The 20578-nt window shown below is 38.7% G+C and overlaps 1 protein-coding gene across 1 annotated transcript in view; it reads left to right on the top strand.

The window, feature by feature from the left end:
• LOC139729815 (uncharacterized) overlaps window positions 1-19999 on the top strand; it is a 29702-nt gene extending 9703 nt beyond the window's left edge. Inside the window, exons 3-6 of the mRNA XM_071640742.1 lie at window positions 12808-12999; window positions 13957-14189; window positions 17988-18095; window positions 18978-19999. Coding sequence (XP_071496843.1) covers window positions 12808-12999; window positions 13957-14189; window positions 17988-18095; window positions 18978-19455 — 1011 coding nt within the window. The 3' untranslated portion in view covers window positions 19456-19999. The remainder of the gene's footprint in view (window positions 1-12807; window positions 13000-13956; window positions 14190-17987; window positions 18096-18977) is intronic.
• The last annotated feature ends 579 nt before the right edge of the window (window positions 20000-20578 follow it).

Here is a 20578-nt window from a genome sequence, read left to right as displayed (position 1 = left end):
CTTACAATGCTTTTCAGAGCTCGCTCAAACAGATGCAATTACCTTGAACAGGAGATAAAGATTGTAGTGCGTGGAAATTAACATGACAGTTTGTTTCATTTAGCTCACGTCAGCTTCAGGCTATGCTATTGATATTTATGTATCATCCTATTTGTTGTGAATTTCAATTTCCATGGGGTTTCATTCAACATCTAAAGACAACAAGGGGCCACAAAACTTTCCAGAATTGCCTGAATACAGTCACATCTTTTCCAGTCACATCCTTTCAAATTTCAGACGATGATATCATATTGTTAACAATATCTGCTCAAAAAAGTCCCATGAACAACATAACAACATGTAGTCCCATGAACAACATAATGCCAACCAGTGACTCTTCCATCTACCTGGCAAAACAGTACAAAATAACAAAATGACCTCAACAAATGATTTGTTAGATTCAACGAAATGCAGAATACCATGATTGCAGTGTGAACCAACACAACTTTAACAATAATGACACTACAAATGATGGTGCCCTTCACTCATAGAAAAAAAATGTGCTGATTAGAACCTCTTCTTGTTCCGTATTTAAGATTCTTTATAGACCCTTTTTGTATAGGATTCTACAATGTATAAAGAACCCTATACAAAAACGGTCATTTTTCTGTTTATCCATGTATCTCTTGAGTGTCATTCGATCTACACCAAATGCTCGAGCGGCAGCTCGAACACTGTTCAACTCTTCGACTGCTTTTGCACCTCGGTGGAGCAATCCTGGATCACTCCCACGGTCTGATGTCCTTTTGTATATTTGTGGCATTGTCTGAAAGAAAAGTAAAAATTTGTATTTAGAAGATGGTAAAAGGAGAGTTGAGCCATGGATCAATTCTCCTCATGATGAGTGGCTCAACTCTCCAAAGGTCGGCCATTTTTGCATGTGACTTAACTACCACTAGAGCAGTTGCATCATATTTAACCAAAAACATCAGAAATAATCAACAATGCAGAGGCTCTGCGTTGCCCATATTGCGACCAAAGTAACTGCTAGTATATGAATAATAAGAAGGGTCTTACCTCTAACTCTCAAATCCACTTTTCAGCGCGATATTTGGTTTTCCTTTCACAAAATCTCCCCTGAGTTACCATGGATCTTGCTGACTTAACTGGAAAGAAAGTTATATTATACACTACCAGCAGAGGGAGTTTTAACTTTTTATCTAAAGTGCAAGTGTGAGATTTAGGGGGTGGATCAACTCTCCTTGTGGCTCAAGTCTCCTGGGTCTCCCCTAATCATATCCTAACCTGTTCCTAATGTTTTACCACCTATACCTATACTACATCCTATTCCCAATTAATGAATCTGTATCACATTTATTTATATACCAGCAAAATGTTGTAATGCATGAAGACATGGTTACTAAAATTAGATCACACACACCTTAATTAGGCCTATAAATATATGAAAATACCTCTTCATAACACAATTTGAAATTGTGAATAACTGAACAATAATGTAGGTAAGTTTATTTTTAACATAGAAACTTTGAACCCAGCATAAATCTTTAGATTTCAATGTCCACTAGTTTTCAAATCTTATATTTTCTTATTTGAATATTCACAAATAGGCATGAATATTCATGATAAAGAAACCAATGACAAACATGTAGCGGACCAAATAAAAATGTTTTTTAAACGTTCGTTAAAGAGGAAGCCAACATAGCAGACCTAATAAAAACATGTGGACGGTTATAAAGGACGAAGACATAGCAGACATAATGAAAATGTTTTGTAACGTCCATTGACATTTTTCAAACATTTTCCAAAAAACCTGTGCTTTGCTGTAAATGCTAAGTCCCAACTTTGACGTTGTATGTACGTTTTAAAAACGTCCGTTTTATACAAAGATGTACAGAACCTCAAAAAAACGTTGAGGAAACATTCTGAAAACATGTGTTTGCTGGGATACTACATTCATGAATAATCCTCCCATGAACAAGAAAACTTTACTTTGTAATTATGTTTCATGTGGTTTTGGAAATAATGATATCAAAATGGATGCCTTCATTTGGCATGTCTTTTAGCTCTTCTGTTTGAAAACTTGAAATATAAGAAGTGCTTCTGCACAGTGGAACTCTAGTATTTAGGATTCAGGTGTGAAATCTATTTTTTATTTTAATAGGGGTGAGGAGAGGGAAATCTTTGTTATAAATGTTGAATTAATTATGAGTTCATCACAGGTCATGAAGGTCACATGATTTTTTTTTTTTAGGTCTAGAAATCCTTCAGAAGCCTTGAACAAAGAAATGTAGACACTGTGTGGCATGAGCAAAAGTTCATTGTTTTGATCTATCCTGATGGAATTGCAAGCTGATATTGTGATGTAGCTTGGCGTCATCATTAAATGAGAGTAAATCATATGACGGCACATTGATTGAATAAGTCGTCTGCTGTTTTTGCATGTTATCTTTGTCTGTGCTGTCTATTTTTGTCATTTGTTATTTGCTAAATGTGCTGTGGGACTGCTGATGTAGAAATTCATGTGCTTGATGTATCAGAGCGGATGAGCAATGCTCCAAGGCAAACCAATTCCTAGAATATCATCCCCAGCCTGCTTGTGGAGAGAGGAGTATACTGCAGAAATAGCAACACTTCAAACTTGGGCTCTCAGCGTACGAGAAATACGTACAATCAAAACATGGCATCCACAGAGAAAAGCAGAGTGCCATTGTACGAAGCTTTTTTCCTCTGTCTGTTTCTGTCCTCAGTACAGATTAGCATGGGAAGACTTTGTTCTGGTCTGCTCTTCTTATGCTGTATATGCTGAATATTTCGTGAGGTTTTTATTTTCGCGAATTCCACCAGTCAGGTGCTATTCGCAAAATAAAAGACAAGTGAAAATAATGACTGTGATCCCGATAGGAATAGGTATTTCTCCATGCAGAACAGTACTCCACAATCTTGCATTTAACCACTCACGAAATCATCGGGAAGTCACGATTCGCGAAAATCTAAACTCGCTAAATATATGGCATATACAATTGTACAGTAACCATTTACTTGCTGTACCAGTTTCATCCACCTGTTCATATGGAGGTTGCTTTTTTGCTGTTGCAGCACCACTTTTGTGGAATAGGTTTGTAGACAGACTTAGGGCTGAGGCAGACGCTAAGCAATCTGTAAAATCCTTGAAAACTTTTTGTTATTTATTTATTTATTTATTTATTTATTTATTTATTTATTTATTTATTTATTTATTTATTTATTTATTACTATTTTTTTGGGGGGGGGGGTGGTACTGTGGTTGCTTGCCTACTGGCATGTGTAGCTTCCTTGGAGCCTTCATATAGAATGAAGACATTCAATATTCAAATAGGCATGGCCATATGTGTGTATCTTTGAGGAGGTAATGCTGTGTACAGCACATGTTTCGTAAGGGTTGTTAGTTTTGCAAATTACGCGAGTCTGGTGCTATTCACAAATTTAACAAGACTGGAAAAGACCAACTCTGATTCCAACATAAATCCAACATGAAGACATACATTTCTCTGTTCATTACCGTCCTCCACATTTGTGAATTTAACCATTCACAACATTGTCAGCTTGTCCCGGCTTGCAAATAATAATTAAAAAAGAAAAAAATAGATGCGCTAAATATATGGCATATACAGTATGCCATCCATATCATGGTCTCATGACACAATAAAAAGGCTTTAGTCAGAAGGTTGGTGTTTTGAAGATATTTTAGTACAGAGATTGAACCTGCAACAACAAAAAAAAAAATTAAAGACGGCTTTTAGGCTTAGCTGATACATTTCTCTCACTTTTATGCAAATTTGGCAGCGTGACATCTACAGGAGATGTGAAGCTACTTAGCTATATTGCCTGGACAAAAATCTTCGCAAAAACTTGAGTAAGTTCGTGAATGATACTATATATAGTGCTTTATTAGACTTTCCCTGTGAGGACAAACAAATTTGTCACAATTTTTTTCTCTCTCTTGATCGGATTCCTTTCTGAGATTTCCAGGCAGGTTTATGTATTTGATATCTGAGTACATTCTGGTAGTAGAAACAAATTGAAAAGAATTGATATGCATTGGCTTGGATCTATGAATCTGTGATAGTTGATATGGTAGCATCTAATTTCATCACCTGCCACAATGTAGAATAAGTATAAGAAGTGTGAAAACAAATTTTTTTTTTTAAATTTTATAATTCGTTGTTATTATTATTATTATTATTTTGATGCTCCAGTGAGTTTAACCTTTCGCGGCAAGGGAAGAGCGTTATGTATTCATGCAAAAAGAGAAAGAAAAAAAAAAACAGAGAGAGTGATAGAGTTGTTACACATGAACGTGCAATCCTAGTGGGGCCATTAGTGTGTCTAAAGGATGAAATTAGGGGCCATTAGCTGGCAGGTACTAGCTCCTTTAGGATAGAATCCATTATCTCACTCTCATCTTCCTTCCTCCCATCTGTCTCATTTTATCTGTCTGTCTCTCTGTCTTTCTGTCAGTCTATCATTCTGTCTGTCTATCTTTCTGTGTATCTCCCTTTCTGTGTATCCCCCTTTCTGCCAGGCAGCCTTTTATCCACTCAACTCACACACATACAGACTTGATGTCACTTTTTCTAAATAGATTCTTGAGCACCATTTTCCAACTTGAAATCTCTGTCTCTCTCTCTTTCTCTGTGTGTCTGTCTGTCCGTCCATCTCTCTGTCTCTTTCTTTGTATCTTTCCCTTCACTTTTTTGTCTAATATTTCTGCCCTGCTTTTTCCTTTCGTATAGTACAACTATGACATGTTCTGTCTCTATGTGGTAAAGAAAGGAAACAATATTGAGACAGTATTTCATCAAAGTTTACTGCATCATTCCTGTCGATCACCGTAGTGAATACATGTATATAGTATACTGTTTATCTATGATAGACATGTCAATATTTACTGGGTTTGAACACTTAAAGAGCTTTCCATTTTTTAAGCATTTGAGCAAAGCATACCAACAAATTACACAGTGTCGGCCTATCTTCCCCCTTGCTCTCCAAGTTTTGTCACACTGGAATACTATAGCTATGTGAAATACGATACTGTAAACGTCAATATTTTCGCGCGATTAATTTTTCGCGCTGAGCGGCTCGAAAACGTATTCGCGGGTTCTTAAATTCGCGCTCCGCAGCAGGTTACTTTACTGTAGTACACATTCACTGCTTTCATCCAAAGCCTCTGCTACATAGCTTGCTATGCCAGCGTACGACAAGCGACGTAGCGAGCGGCTCGACTGCGAGTACAAGCACTCAAATACGTAGTACAGCTGTGACTCTAGTACTGTAGTCACGGGGGACTGTAGCATCGATGCGTGCGGTGCACACATGCATGCTACAGTACACAGCAATCTAGGGTATCGTCTCTTCGCACAGTACTAGTAGCGTAAACATGCCTGTACATTGTACTACGTAGCAGTATCATCGATGAAGCGCACACAATTCATCCCGTTCAAAATGTGCGTAGAAAATTGTGAAGATATATTCGCGCGTTTTTGAATTCGCGCTAGCCGAGCGTAGCGCGAAATCCGCGAAAATTAATGTACCGCGAAAATTTCCACGTTTACAGTATACTGCTGGATGTGATAGGAAGTAAACCCACTTTACTCATCAACAGGACAAGTTAACTTCTTATGATTCAAGACATTCCACTTGAATAAGTATAAAGACTACTGTAAAACCAGACATTGTCGCATACATGAAATTTTCTTGAATTTCGCCATGAGCTGGGATTCACAAAAGTAAAATGCACATGTATGCAAAGTTTCATTCACACAATGCAATGACTGCCAGTGGCTCCAATTAGCCGAAGTGTCATGCTGCAAAAAAAAAAAAAACCACCAAAAACTGTCAGCTCCAATTTAGAAAATTTTATGCCTCAGATGTTTCTGGTTTTACATTTTATTTATCATGCATTTTATGTGCATAGTCACAGCTGTGGCTTGGTTATTCTCATCCCATGAAATGGCATCACAGACTTGAGGACAAAGACAAATTAAACTAAAGAGACAAAGAATAAACAGATGTTGACTTTAGCACTAGCTTGTAATGTCCACACATAAAGAATAGGAATAAATAATGATTTACAGTTCGAAAGAAACAAAAGTGTATTGACAGTATGAAAAAAAAAAACTAACTGCAAGCTTGACTATAATATAGTGGCATAATGACTTAATAGCTATCATTTGTCTAAATTAATAGCTAACATTTGTCTGCTTTTGACAAATGTTAGCTGTCAAACTTCATGGTACATGTATCATGTGTTTTTAAAGATATTAGTGATGTGCATTTATATGTAGTTGTTTTATGTGCATTTACATGAAGTTGTTTTTCTAGTGTTCATCATGAGATCACATTTCAGTCGTATTTACTTTGCTCTACATTTGTGTCGTCGTAAGAAGAGAATAAGATTGTCGCCAGAGGTGTAGATGATTTTAGCGTCTTGTACTTGTACATGTCTAGAAATGTGACACACATTTCTGTGGAGGTCAACTTTGTGGCTAGTTTCTATCATTCCCCAAGGGAAATTTGGAAAGTGTTAGTTGCACGAAGGTATCTTTATCATGTATTCCTGGGACAAGCTTCATGCATACTCCACCTACTTAACGTTAGGCCAGCAAGGGTTCAGAAGAAGCCACCATGCAGTGCCAGCAGAGCGTGCAAGCCTGTGGTTCAACCAACAACTAATAATCTTGCTTGCAGGGATTTGCTTTCAGCCCCACCTCAAGCCCCCCCCCCCCCCCCCCACACACACACACACATACACACAGTTTCACACCTGTCAATAAACATCTTACTCATTCTGCTGGTGACATCTCATGGCCTTTTTCTGGTCAGAAGCTGTTCATAGGATAATGGTATACAGTCAAGAAGGTAAATGTAATTGTTGGGGGTGTGTTTATATGAGCTCACTTAAACCTAAAATGCAGTACAACATCGGTACACAAATTTGCATTATTTGTATACTCGAGTAATTTATAGTGAACAATGCCTTGTAGTTTGGTTGCGTTTTTCTGCCTCACAGCACATCAATTGCTTTGTCTGAGACTTCATTTACTTCTGCATAGTTAAATGGTAAATAAAAAGGATACTCATTAACACATTTTCCTTAACTTCCTCTGTGATAGAAAACAGAATTGAAGATGTGATGCTGTCTCATCCAAACCTATTTGGGAGAAAGAAAAATTCTTGGCAATTATCTTTCAGCTTTTGTAATTGCTGTCAAAGTACGTATTTGCAGCAAAATGACTTCATCTGCTGTGTTGTTTGTGGAACAGTGTATACAAAGTTACTACTAGCAAGGAAAACAGTTTATAGACTGTCTCAAGGCTGCGAGTGCTATAACTTGGTACTAGGTATTTGTTTTGGGTAGTGTTGATCCTATATTTGTGTCATGATTACCCCGTGGATTTATGTGCTTTCTTAAATACTACATTACCTGTTGCATGATAGGTTCAGTGTTCATATCTCAGGTACAAGGATAAAAAAAAAAGAATTACCTCAAGGCAACCTGGAGGTGAGACTATACCAGGGGCATTTATTCTGCCAAGCTTCATAGTTGAGCCAGGCTCATATCACGCGCATCATGCAAGATTCATGGCGCTGGTGTGATATGCAGCCTGGTGTCTTGGGGTAATCTTCTGGTGGCAGCAGCAGCAGATTGGGATGAGTCTGGGCATCTGAATTTTGAGTTCCAGGCTAGACCCCGCTGATTGCTTTAGCATATCAGGCATCGCAGCCAATCGGCATGTGATGCATCAACGCAAATATTTAAGTTAGGATCCGTTTCTTATTACCTGTCTCTCTCCATCTCTCTCTCCCCTTTCCTTGTACATTACCTTGGTGTTGAAACCGGCATTGAAGTCCCCGCTCACCAAAGCTGTCAGAAGTATGCCTTTTCAATCCTGGCCGCCCTATTATATTTCCACCCACGCTATTCATGGTGTTATGAAGAAATGAGCAGTTCACCTCAACCTCATTCACTTTTGGCACACTGCGCTGCTATAGTGACAGGCAGCTGTGGTGGTGCTTGGACAATGTTGAAGAAGAAAATCACCATGGGGCATTGCTGAAGGGATCTTAACCCATGAAAAGAGTATGTTCAATGAATGCCAACCTCATTGATATTGAAGATTTGAAGAAGATATGAAAAAAGGAACACCCTTGAATCCATATAAAGATTGTCATAAACATATTAAATATGATTCAAAGTAAATTCAAGTCAAAGTTTCATTTCCAATATCACAAATTCTACCAAACATAATAATACAACTAGAAAAGCACTCTGAGAGCGCAGACCTCCGCCAAGCAGTAATGATCTCGTTCTTCCATAGAGATCAGTGATTTCCACCCATACGTATGCGTGCTGAAAAATCGCCTGATTTCCCAATATATATAGAAGCCTTTGTTTCGTCACAAACCCTCAGCTGCGCGGCGCGCCTCGCCCTAGCAGAAACTATTGCACGCACTCTAGTGCGCGCTTGAAAACCTCAAAAATGCGCAGCTTGAACTCCCAAGTTCATTGACCCTACCTGCCAAAATATCAAAAATCCTTCATAAATTCCCAAAAAATTCTTGGATCACTACCAAAATGTAATCATCTCTTACTTGTGTCATTCTCAACCTTTCCTGTAAGTTTCATCCAAATCCGTTAACTACTTTTTGAGTTATTTTGCACACAGACAAACTAACTAACGAAAAAAAAAAGCCCAACGGTAACGAAAACATAACCTCCTCCCTTGGTGGAGGTAAAAAAAAAAAACAACTAGAGAAGCGCTCTGAGAGTGCAGACCTTCACCAAGCAGATCATTTCCACCACTGATCTTGTTCTCAAAATGAGATTAGTGATTTCCACCCATACATGTGCATGCTGAAAATCACTCGATTTCCCAATACTGAAGCCTTTTGTTAGGTCATCAACTTCCAGCTGCACGTCGCCTCACCAGCCTGCGCAGCAGAAACTAAAGCATGCACTTTAGTGCAAGTAGGGAAACCTTAAATATGTGCAGCTTGAACTCCAAAGTTCATTGATCCTACCTGCCAAAATATCGAAAAATCCTTCATAAAATTCATAAAAATTCCCAGATCACTACCAAAATGTAATCATCTGTTCCTTGTGTCATTATCAACCTTTCCTGCAAGTTTCATCCAAATCTGTGAAAAATTTGTTTAGTTATTTTGCATACAGACAAGCAAACAAACCAACCAACCATCCAACTAACAAGCAAACAAACCAACGCAGATGCAAACATGACCTCCTTCCTTGGCGGAGGTAAAAATCAGTGTAATACAAAGTTTATAAACATATTGAACGCAGAAGAAATAGCAAGTGCAAAGCCTATAAAAATTTATTCGAACAAAATCATTGCATTACCAGAAAGGAAAAGGCTAGATTATCTACCATGGCATCATATCGTAATATTAAATGGGTTAGTCAACTACTGCTTAGTGATTGGCTAAACACAGTCACGTGATGGAGGCACATTTGGTTATGTTCGCCCATGGGCAGAACATTTTTGTAATGTTCTCCCATGGAAAAACATTTTCACGTAACAAATAAAAAATGATACCAAACGATTGAACGATCATATTTTTCACTAATTTGACTAACCCACATGATATAACAGATGATGACTTTTGTTGTCGGGAACATGTACCAAACGTTCCACTCTCAGGGTTTGAAATGCTATTTCGGGTGGCTATAACCTATAACCTCCCTCAATAGCATTTCAAACCCTTTGTGTGGACCATTCGGTATGTTTCCTCCCCCGCCAGTCATCATCTATATAATGTGTGCTAAATATGATTACCTGCAGTTGGCCTTATGGCTATGTGATATTCCGTGGAATGCAGTCATATTTTTTTCCAGACATAATTTTGATTATTAACTAGCATTATTTCATTTACCTTGGAGATTCTGATTTTATGTCTTTGAAATTATACATACAGTTGTAAGTACAATTTCTCAGCTTTACATGTGTCATAGTGATTCAAAATATGTGACTTCATAGAAAAATGATAGTGACATTTATTGCATAATCATAGAGATGAGTACGGAGCATCACATACCATGTACCGTCATGCCATATGAACTGTTGACTGTTTTAAAATGTGGAAAGGATACATGTGTTGAATAATCAACTTTAAAACTGTCATTAGATTTACAGTATCAATCTAATTTTTTTTTTTTTTTTGTCTGAGCTATTGCTTTTCTGTCATGAGCCGCATTTACACTTACTAACATCGCGATTTTTAAAATCGCAATATTTTGGGTCCACCGTTTACACTTGCGCAAAAGCATGCGAAGTTTGAGCTTCACGAAACATCGCGACTTTTTGGTCGGTAGTGCGCATGCGTAATTTACCTCTTTTCAACACGGTAGCGGAGTGGAAGCGCGCGCTCTCTGTCTGTTCTGTTGGTTTTCACTGCAGTGCAGTATATTTTGATCACAGCTAGCTGGTTGGAACGTTGAGCCAGGGCATTTTATCAGTACAATATGCACCAATGCACACATACATTTGTGCTTCTCGAGACTGTTTACTTACGGTAAAACTATACATAGCTTGCTATATTAGATCACATACGTAGTAGGTGTGTAAAACTTCATCTAAGTATGGAAAAGTTGATGACAGCAGTATTCAGGAGGATCATGAAATTTCGCCGATATGACGAAAGTGCATGAAAAGTAGGACTTGTTAGGACTGGTATTTTATCAGGCGACAGCAAGAACTCACACTTGTTACGTACTCCTGTGTTCCACAAACAACGTATACCGAGAGCAGTATGGGCACTCCCACAATCAACGCATTTCTGGGAGAACATTATTTTGTTAAGTCGTCATGGGGGTGATGATACGTGGTTTGGGAACTTCACATTTGCTACTAGTAGTAGTTTTCACGTATAGTTTCATCAGGGAGAGTGAGGTGAGGTTTAGACCTGTACACTGTACCGTGTACAATGTACTTAGTACTCTGGCCAATGACCGACGTACTCTCTACACATCCCAAAGAGGGATCGGGAGCGCGCGTAAACTCCCGGTGGTGCAATCCGATACCGAAAGTCGCGTGATGAAAAATTCTGCAGCTTGGGTTTACACTCGCTAACTTCGCCTCAAACTTCGCGATGTTTCAAAAAATCGCACTCCGGCTGGCGATTTTTCTGGCGATGTATCGAGGGCGTTTGGGTGTAGTTGCTTAGCAACTTGCACCCAAATGTCGCGATTTTAGAAAAATCACGATTTTTCCAAGCAAGTGTAAATGGGCCTATGGTCTTGTTTATGATGAGATTTGTTTTTTGTCTTTATGGAGAATTCCCTGCTTATGTGGATCCACAAAACCCTTCATGATTTTGTGCCTTCATCTCATGATGATTTTCTCAAGATTGTTAACCACTTCATCTAAACAGTGTATGTCTTAGATGGCAAAGCATTTATGAGTACATGTGTGTGTGTGTGTGTGTGTGTGTGTGTGTGTGTGTGTGTGTGTGTGGGAGGAGGAGGAGGGCGAGTTATTAACCCAGTTTGCCCCCTATTTCTTCCCTCCTGTCACCATCAGATGGAATTTAAAGGACTGATCAAGCTCTGATTGGAAACTGTCTGCAAGGACCAGTTTTGCTATATTTGCCCAGATATTAGTTTGCACATCAGCCAAGCATTTATTTCTAGTTCCAGAATGATTCTGGGGGCGTAAAGATACATGGTGTAAATCTGGTCTTTCTATATATGTCTATTTCTTTGTTCCTATTTTGGGAAGAGAGAAGGGAGTATGATTGCCGAGCCAAGAGAAACAGAATGAGAAGGAAGGACAGTGTGTGGACATTGCTATGAGGAATGTATCAAGTACTGGACAGCAAAAAGTGCATTGATGTAGATGAACCATGATATGGTTTGACAGCAAAATTGTGAAGAGATGCCTGAAAAGGAAGTCTCCTCGCTTCTACAACCTGCTGTTGAATCTATTTTTAAGACAAGAGAAATGAAAAGAGTGAGAAAGAGAAGCAGAGGAAAAGAGAATGACGCTGATGGTAGTGGTGATACTGATGATGGTGGTGATAATGGCGGCGGTGGCAAGGAAAGTGGATTCAGAGTAGGAGAAAGAAAGCTGAAGCAGACTTCAGCTTTCAAGACAGATGACAAGTTTGATTCCCTGGAGTAAACTTTGCTGATGGGGGAAAATATCAGCCTTAAAACCCTCTGTCTTCCAAATCTTAGCAAGACAAATTGGATCAGTGCTACTCAAAGGCATTCCATATAATGCTCTCGGTGCAAGTTTTTTTTTTTTTCTTGGTCCTCTGAGGCATGTTTAGAAATCTGCTGCTTCCATGCAAATTATGTGATTCTCTTGAGTTGACTTTGTAGAGAAAAGAAGATGCAAACAAATTATATTTTGCCTCAAGTGTGTAAATTTCCTCAGACATTAATAATATAAAGTCTTCTCTCTTTGCAGCAGTAACAATCCCATTGCTGTGCAGACAGAGATTAAAGTAAGATGATGCTGAGGAGGAGGGATGGATTTTGCAATAGATTCAAAGAATGAGGAAAAATGATATTGGAAATTTACAGATCTTTAGAAGTGTGCATCTACACATAAGAAAAAAAAAAGTTCCCTGTTGCAAGTGCTGCTGTATGTTTAGACAAGGATGTATCGAGTTCATATCGAGAAATTGAGTTTGTGAAATTGGGAGAAAGATATAAGTGAATATTGATAAGAGTTTTTTTCTCTGTTTTTTTCAAGATGAGAAGCATCAAGCGTAAACATAGTCATCACTTTTAATCATTCCCGGCAGAAACTCCGGCTGCTGTGCAGATCGTGTGCGGTAATTTCCAGCTCTGGTCAGCTCCTCAACAGCAGTGCTGGTGCAACCATTGACACCTATCCTTGTGTCATCCGCATGAACAGCGCCCCCACCAGTAGCTATGAGAAGGATGTGGGGTCAAAGACCACAGTCAGGGTTATGGGTCATGTCAATCTGTTGAAGGTAAGTGATTGTCAGAATCACTGGCAAGTACTATCGCAGTCTCATATAACCACTGCTTACAAAGATATTTACAAATTTTAAACATGGTAAATAGCTGGTTGTCAGTATCAGGTTCAAATCATTATGAAACATGCCACATATATATTTGATATTCTTATATCAAAACAATATTTATGATGGTTATATTGATTATCAAGCCTTGCCTGTTGAGCAAATACACTGTATGATAAGAAGGAAACTATTTTTCTTTTTGCCCAAGGAGGTGTCGGTACAAACATGTTCATTTGATCTGCATATTACTACTTCTGCAGCAAAACAAAATATACTTGTGACAGTGTCCCCCGCACACATGTACATCTACCATGCAATTTTCATACCAATTGGATATATAATTCAAAGGACTTGGTCCATTGTTACAGTGTGGCTGTCAAATGTAGATGTGTGTTTATGGTAACCAAAGACGCTTAACTGAAAAGACAGGAAAGTGCGCGCTAATCCTGTACAAAACAAATAGACAGCGCGCGGTCCTCAAGCATATTACGCACATCACCTGAGACCACTCAAAGACGCTTGATAAACAACAACAAAAAGACACTCATCACCTGAGACGTGCTGTCTTTGAAGTTGTTGTTGTTTATCAAGTGTCTTTGATTGTTTTTAGATCATATTGTTGCCAAATTTTTACATCCACGAAATAATCCTTATTACTTTAAAATCTTGTTCTTCAAAATAATCCCTTTAATCGAAAAAAAGCTAGGACTATAATTTTTAATTTTTTTAAGATAATAAAAATACCACTACATTTGGAAAAGGTGTACTGAGTTTGTACTTAGCTCTCTTTTATATCGTCATGTAGGGTAGCCATTTTGTTTCCATTTTTATCACGCGCCTTCCTATCTTCCTCTACTATCTTTGATAGTAACCTTTTGATTACATTGTAACTATCTTTACCTCCAGGTGAACCAGAGTGAGAGTGAACAGATGGAGATCTTTGTGAACAAGAAGACACGGACGGAGATGCTGATCATCCCCTGGCTCTACACCACCCGCATCAACAAGCGGCGAGACAAGCACTACAACATCGCCAAGAACTTCTCCAAGGCCTTCCCGGCCACCGAATTCTACGTGCTCTCCTCGGGAAAGATGATATCGGCGGAGAGCATCTTCCAGCGGGAGACGGGAATCACTAGGTAAGGAGGCAGTGCGGGGGAACGTAATTGTGATATCGGCTGATCACACATCAGATGGTGAGAGAGGCAGGGAGAGAGATGGTTAAGATGGAAAAGAGTGAAGGGTAGAGATGATGACAGGCAGAGAGATGGAGAGAAGGTGAAAGAGTAATAGAGAGGAAACCTGAATGTATTTACATGTCGGGCTGTGTTACTGCTTGTTTGCATTCGCAGGGCACCAAGCTACTCTGAGGAGGTGTTGGCATAAAACCCTGACAAGTGCATTGATTACATCAATCAAAGTATTTTGTTACTGCAGGCAGATATGATGACAGTGTGGTTGCCTTATGAATCTCACCTAATGTAATGTTCATATTAAGTCATATATGTACCTCTTGTATATCAGTGGCATTGTATCTCATATTGTGAGCTGATGAGTTTGTTGTTGCTGTTGTTATTTGTTTTTGTTGACTCTTCAAACTCCACTGATCCTCTCTCCACAATGGAAAGACAGGATGAACAAATTTTGTAGGGCTCTACTGTGTCTTCATTCAAATTTATTTTCTCTTTGTCTGTTGTATGATAATCACTTAAAAAGTGTACAGTCAAACCTGTGCCTTAGAGGCCACCTGTCTATCGCAGCCACCTGCCGTGTGCAGAAAAAAAAAAATCTGCTATTGATAGGTTTGACTGTACTTGTGAACACTCGTAGCCAGAATCACAAACATGAATCATGATTCAAAATGGCGTTTCAAATCACGGTCTCCGCGGAAGAGCGTTTATGCGGGCTTTCGCAATGCTGATTCTGGCTCTGCTCATGCTTTGCCATTGCGCAGCGCACTGCGCAGTTTGACCTTGTCTCTGCAACTCGAGCCTGATCTCCTTATGCCAACTGATCAGTCAGTTTATTGTAGGCCTTTACGTTTTTATTTCGGTGAATACTTTCCAATAGGCTGTGGCATTCAGGCTCTGCCCACAGATCAAGGAATAAATTCTTCGTCTCTCCAATTGTTTCCCTTGGTAGACACAGCGCTGCAGCCATTACTATTATCAACTCAATCGGAGAGTAATAACATGTATTATCATATTAAACAGCTGGATACTAGCATAGAATCGGTGTATGGCGTTGATGTAAACAAACAAGTGCAAGTATGGTACCGAAACACACGACTCATAAGACGTACACAAGCTTGCGAACAGAGCAAGAAGCTGTGGGATACCCTACGAGACACGCATGCGCACAGCGCACAATGACATCATAGAATCATGATTGAAATCACGGTTGCGTTCATGCGGTTTCTGCGATCGTGATTCAAAACGCCCTTTTTTTCCGCGTTTCAGATCGGCGTTTTGAAACGCGGAAAAATCGCATCAACGCAACTAAACACGTTTTAATAGCGACTAAACGTGTTTACAAACGCATTTCTAGTTTTGCATGAATGCAGCCTAAATCAGATCATTGTAAGTAGCAGCTATGCCCCCCCCCCACACACACACACATTCGCACCACCACCACCACCAACAACAGCAACAACAACAACAAAATGTTCTTTTATAAATCCATTTGATGGAGTGTGACATGCAAGAACCATGGATTGGTACAGAAGGGTAAATAACTCATATATAGACCAAGCATCTAATCACCCATGGGAGCTGTCTCTGTGCAATGGCTTGACATTTCCCAAAGGGGGAAAGATATACAAAGAAGAGAAATATATGTGAGTATACGGGGATCAAGAAGGGAATTCTGGCTTCTATTTCCTAGAATCAGGAATGCCAAGGCCATAAGCTGTTTGCTCTCTGCGAAGATAATGCAGACATATTTTTATCTGAGGAGAGAAAAACAATTAAAGAAAAGGACAGGGAAGGAGGAATGGTTTGAATGATGGAATGTCCTACCACTGCACTAATAATCATGTGAACTAGATTGCTTGGTGCCACAGATAGCAATAAAGATAGATGTTGTCTTGGTTTTGAAAGGAATCTCTTATTGTCATACCCTAGTCGTGTCGAGTTTAGACAGTCTGGTAATTGTGTCATGTTGGGGAGCATATATATGTCATGTGACCATCACATACTTACGGGCATTCACCTATAAGTGGTAAATGTATTCAACAATATCTTCACCACAACTTAATGTAACATACAGTACAGTCATGAACATGTAGAGTATCCTATTGAGTTTTCTTGTAGAGGTTAACTGTAGCTTGAAAAACAACCCATATTTGGTCAGATTTTTTTTTTACACCATACTTCCACACCTCTCTTGGAAAGAAAGAGAATGTATACACTTCATTTTGTTTTGTGATATACCTACTGTGTGTGGCTATACTCACAAATCGACAAGTTGCACAATGATTTTGTAGTAGATGTTAGGGACAGCCAATCCTTGAGATTTATAGATATCTCATTAGAAAAGGTTGAAAACTTCCCCCTGTGCAGAAATTGGCCTGACAAAAAATACAAAATTAAAAAAAAAAAAATAAAAAAATCATTGAAATCTTATCTGGCATTTTTTTTAATCGGTTTTATGATGTGAGGTAGCTCAATTTGATACATGCTTTATTCTATTTTTATTTAGTTTCATTATTACAGATGTATTAAGCTTGTCATGTTTTTGTTTTTTGAACAAAGACTGTAAAGTAAAGGGACAGATGGGGGAGGAGGAGGGATGCTGAGATAATGATGAGCATCAGGATAGGAGATGATCACAAAAACACTCAGAGCCGGAAAGGTGTGGTCTACATAAAAAACAACTGTAGCAAAGCATTAAAGGATTACCACTTTAATAGCAGTGGTCTCCCACGTGAGTTCATCACCTGAAGTGGCTTTTCTTCTATCCCCCTGCGGCTTTGCCTAATACAGCAGAAGAGCTTAGAGAGCTGGGGAGGTATTTTTAAGCACATTGCTATGGCAACAGCTTCTATAGACAAGTATGGAAGTGATGATTTTTAATATATATACAAATAATATGTGACTTTTTTTCCTTTTTTTTTTCTTTTTATGTTTAGAAGACCAGTAGGTTTTAGTGTGTATGTTAGTGTGTGTGTTCCTTTGTGTGTTCCGGTGTGTTCCTGGTGTTTCTGTGTTTTAAGAAGAGAGAGAAAGGTAAATGAAGAAGAAAGACTGTTAACATCTTTCATACAAGTTTATTTTAAGAGGAAGTTATTGTATGGAGTGAGATGTGAATACAGAGAGTCAGCTTGAAGCTTCAGATGGGCCATATTGATGTTCGCCAAATGTGAGACTTTGGATTATTTCCACAGACAAAATAGTGTGTGTATCCATGACATTAAATGGACCACTTCCACATGGATCAAATCAGGGCTTATGGCATGTTTCATGATTGAGTAGCATTGGAGAATACATGTCAGGAATTTATCTGAAAATTCTGGATATGATAACAAGAGCTTGCACTGTTTGAATTTTCTCTTTCTTTTATGATATAGGACTGGTGAGATTAATCCTTATTTGATGCGCAAAATAATATTGTGGCCATATGGAGTTGATGTCAGTAACCTGTCAGTAATGCTCCTTCATGTTTTATAATTTATTGGTGAAATGTCAGGTAGAGCTTTGTGTGAAAGTATCATGTGTGTTTTTGTTGACAGTGTTTAAAAGTGGCAACACTCAGCTGGAATTGTGTGAGGTAAAATCTCAAAGAAAGGAAAAATATTTATGAAGAATTTCAAGATGGTTTCATGTCTCCTTGAGGATGCTAATAAGATATAACTGTGAGCCCAAATCCCAGTGAAACATGAGCAGATGCAGAAACAGAACAAAATGTCATGTGATATGTCTTGTGTGTCGTCCCCACAGGAAGGACGCCAAGACATGGCTATCTACCGGCTGGATGACACTCCTGTTTGCCCTGGATGTCTGCAACCGGGTGGATGTCTTTGGACTCGTTCCAGATAACTACTGCAAGTAAGAATGGGGCCCTGCATCCTCAAAGAGGTTGACAGTTATTGTTGGAAGTTGCCATTTTTCTTTTCTTTTTAGTTGCTGCATCTACAGCCTTAACCCATTGAGGGTGAGCTGAATTTTGCTATGACACATGTTTCCCATAAACACCTGCCTGAGTATACTTGGAACTAGCTAGTCTTCTATGGGTCAATTCTCATAACTGCCTTACCATTGTTTCCTTGGTTACTATTGTGATAACTACAGGTATGACAGACTACAATTATTGCAAACCTCAATCTTGAAAAAAAAAGTTCCAGAAAAGTGGCTGTGTCTTGAAAGGTATATACTGGGTGATAGTGTACTGTCCTTCAATGTCTTTGATGTTTTTCTGTACCTCCCCCTTTTTCAGGCAAGTACGATAGTTTTAAATGTCAAATTGATTGATTTCTATATATTTTGTCCAGAGTATTAGCATATCTTATATCATTGAACATATCCATTGCATCTGGCTGAAAGAAAAGATAAAGATAAGGCTTTAAGACTCATAGTAAAGTTCTGAGAAATCAGTGTGTATTTACAGCTGTTATTTTGAAATATGTGCATAGATGCACATAATAATTTGGGACATGTTTCTTGGTGCTGAAAAATGAAGCAACATACTAAAGTAGATAGAACCATAAAGACCATTAAAGAATGATTATGGTTCTGATCATATGTATCTGAAGAGTGTAATACTTCAGTAAAAGTGGAAAAAAGGTGATTGTGTTTTTGGTTTGATGTAAGATTTAACAAGATCTTGATCAAGGTCCTTTGTTAAGCTGTGAGTTAGCTCTTTGAAAAGAGTTCACATTCAAACATGATGTAAGTCTGATACTCTGTTATTTATGTCCATCCTCTGTAAAGGGAGCACCCGAATGACACGACACCATACCACTACTATGATACCGAGTTTAAGTCACAGTGCACGTACTACAAGGAGAGTGAGGAGCATCTTACTTTTGGCCACCTCTTTGTCACGGAGAAGGCCATCTTTGCCCGTTGGGCCCAGAAGTACAACATCAACTTTCTGTACCCCCGCTGGAACCTGACGGTGTCTAACACCACAGGGCCCCTGGACACACCCTTCCTGAAGCTCTTCCACGAGGCGCAGCACAACAAGACCAAGCAGAAGACCCACCGGCACCGCACGTTCCTCGGTGCCCGCATCCGGCCCCGCAAGCCACCCCTGATCGGGCCCAAGACCAAGGAGGAGGCTGAGAAGGAGAAGTATCAAAAGTTCACCCATGCCATCATGTTCATCGTGGCCATTTTCCTCAGTCTTGTCGTCTTCCTTCTCCTCTTCTTGCTGGCAAGTCTCTTTGTGTTTTGTTTCTACTTATAACAGCCATGGATGGTGGTGTGCTTCTCTGTCCGTTTACTGTGTTACTCTACTTTGCAGATCAATCTATCCTTGGATGTTTATCATTCCTTGTTAAAAAACAGAAGAAGAGAATATTCTGTCATATCTGCCAAATCTAATGATCTAAACCTTGAATTTTCTATCACTGAACAAAGTCACTAACATCCTTTGTGTGGTTGTAATATTCAGGCATCCTAATATGTGGTGTGTATTTTGTTGTTCATACCATTGTGCACACACTTGTGCAGTTTTGAATAACATAGCATTATGCAGTGCTTATTGCCAGATATTAATTAGCCAGAGAAGCAATGATTTAGTGATTTTCAAATCTATTTGAAAATCAAGCTCTGTTATACACTGCAGCTGATTTTGTAAATTGTGTCATATCAAGATCACTGTTTACATAATGTAATGTAACAGCATGTGTTGCATGGTCAAAAGACATGAATCAGAACAAAAGAATTTAACTTAATGATATACATTGTATAGCATAGATGCAATCTACATTTGCCTAAGTTTCTTATTTATTCTGTTTGTGGTGAAATTGCGGCCTGGAACAGAATCATCTAACCAAGTTTTCGTCCATACTTTACTTTACTAAAGTACTTGCAATCAAAATAAATTAAGCAAGTATCAATAAAGAATAGATTGAGTTAAGCCTGTAATGTGAAGCAGGAATAAACTTAAAAATCCAGCGTTCTCTTGAAATGTCCCAGTTGATGCATTGAAACAAGGAATAAAGGCAGTTACAATTCACTGAACAATATTTCTGATTTAGACAAACCAAAATACTACGGAAAGTCAATCACAACTCAAGGGGTCTGGGCCTGTAACGATATTTTACTTTCCTGTGCACAAACTTAACAATTACAATGAAAATTGCTACTGCTAAAGGTGTGAAAAAGCCTATGCCCTGTAGGGTCTCTCATCTTATCTTCTGGGCACTGCTCAAAGAAAATAGTTTGGAAGCTATTAATGTGAGTGTATCTGAAAAGTTGTTGATAAGAGCACATTTCATTGTGCAAATTAGATAGATGTTCCAGAAAATTCCCAAAATCAGTGTCTTAAATCAAATACAGTGTATATCATTCTTGTGTATTCAATA

The sequence above is a fragment of the Diadema antillarum genome, unplaced genomic scaffold (genome assembly GCF_040938485.1).
Source record: "Diadema antillarum isolate AM-2024a unplaced genomic scaffold, OU_Dant_1.0 seq00000264_RagTag, whole genome shotgun sequence".
Classification (NCBI taxonomy): Eukaryota; Metazoa; Echinodermata; class Echinoidea; order Diadematoida; family Diadematidae; genus Diadema; species Diadema antillarum.
The sequence above is the reverse complement of the archived record's forward strand: the minus strand, read 5'-3'. Positions and strand labels throughout refer to the sequence as shown.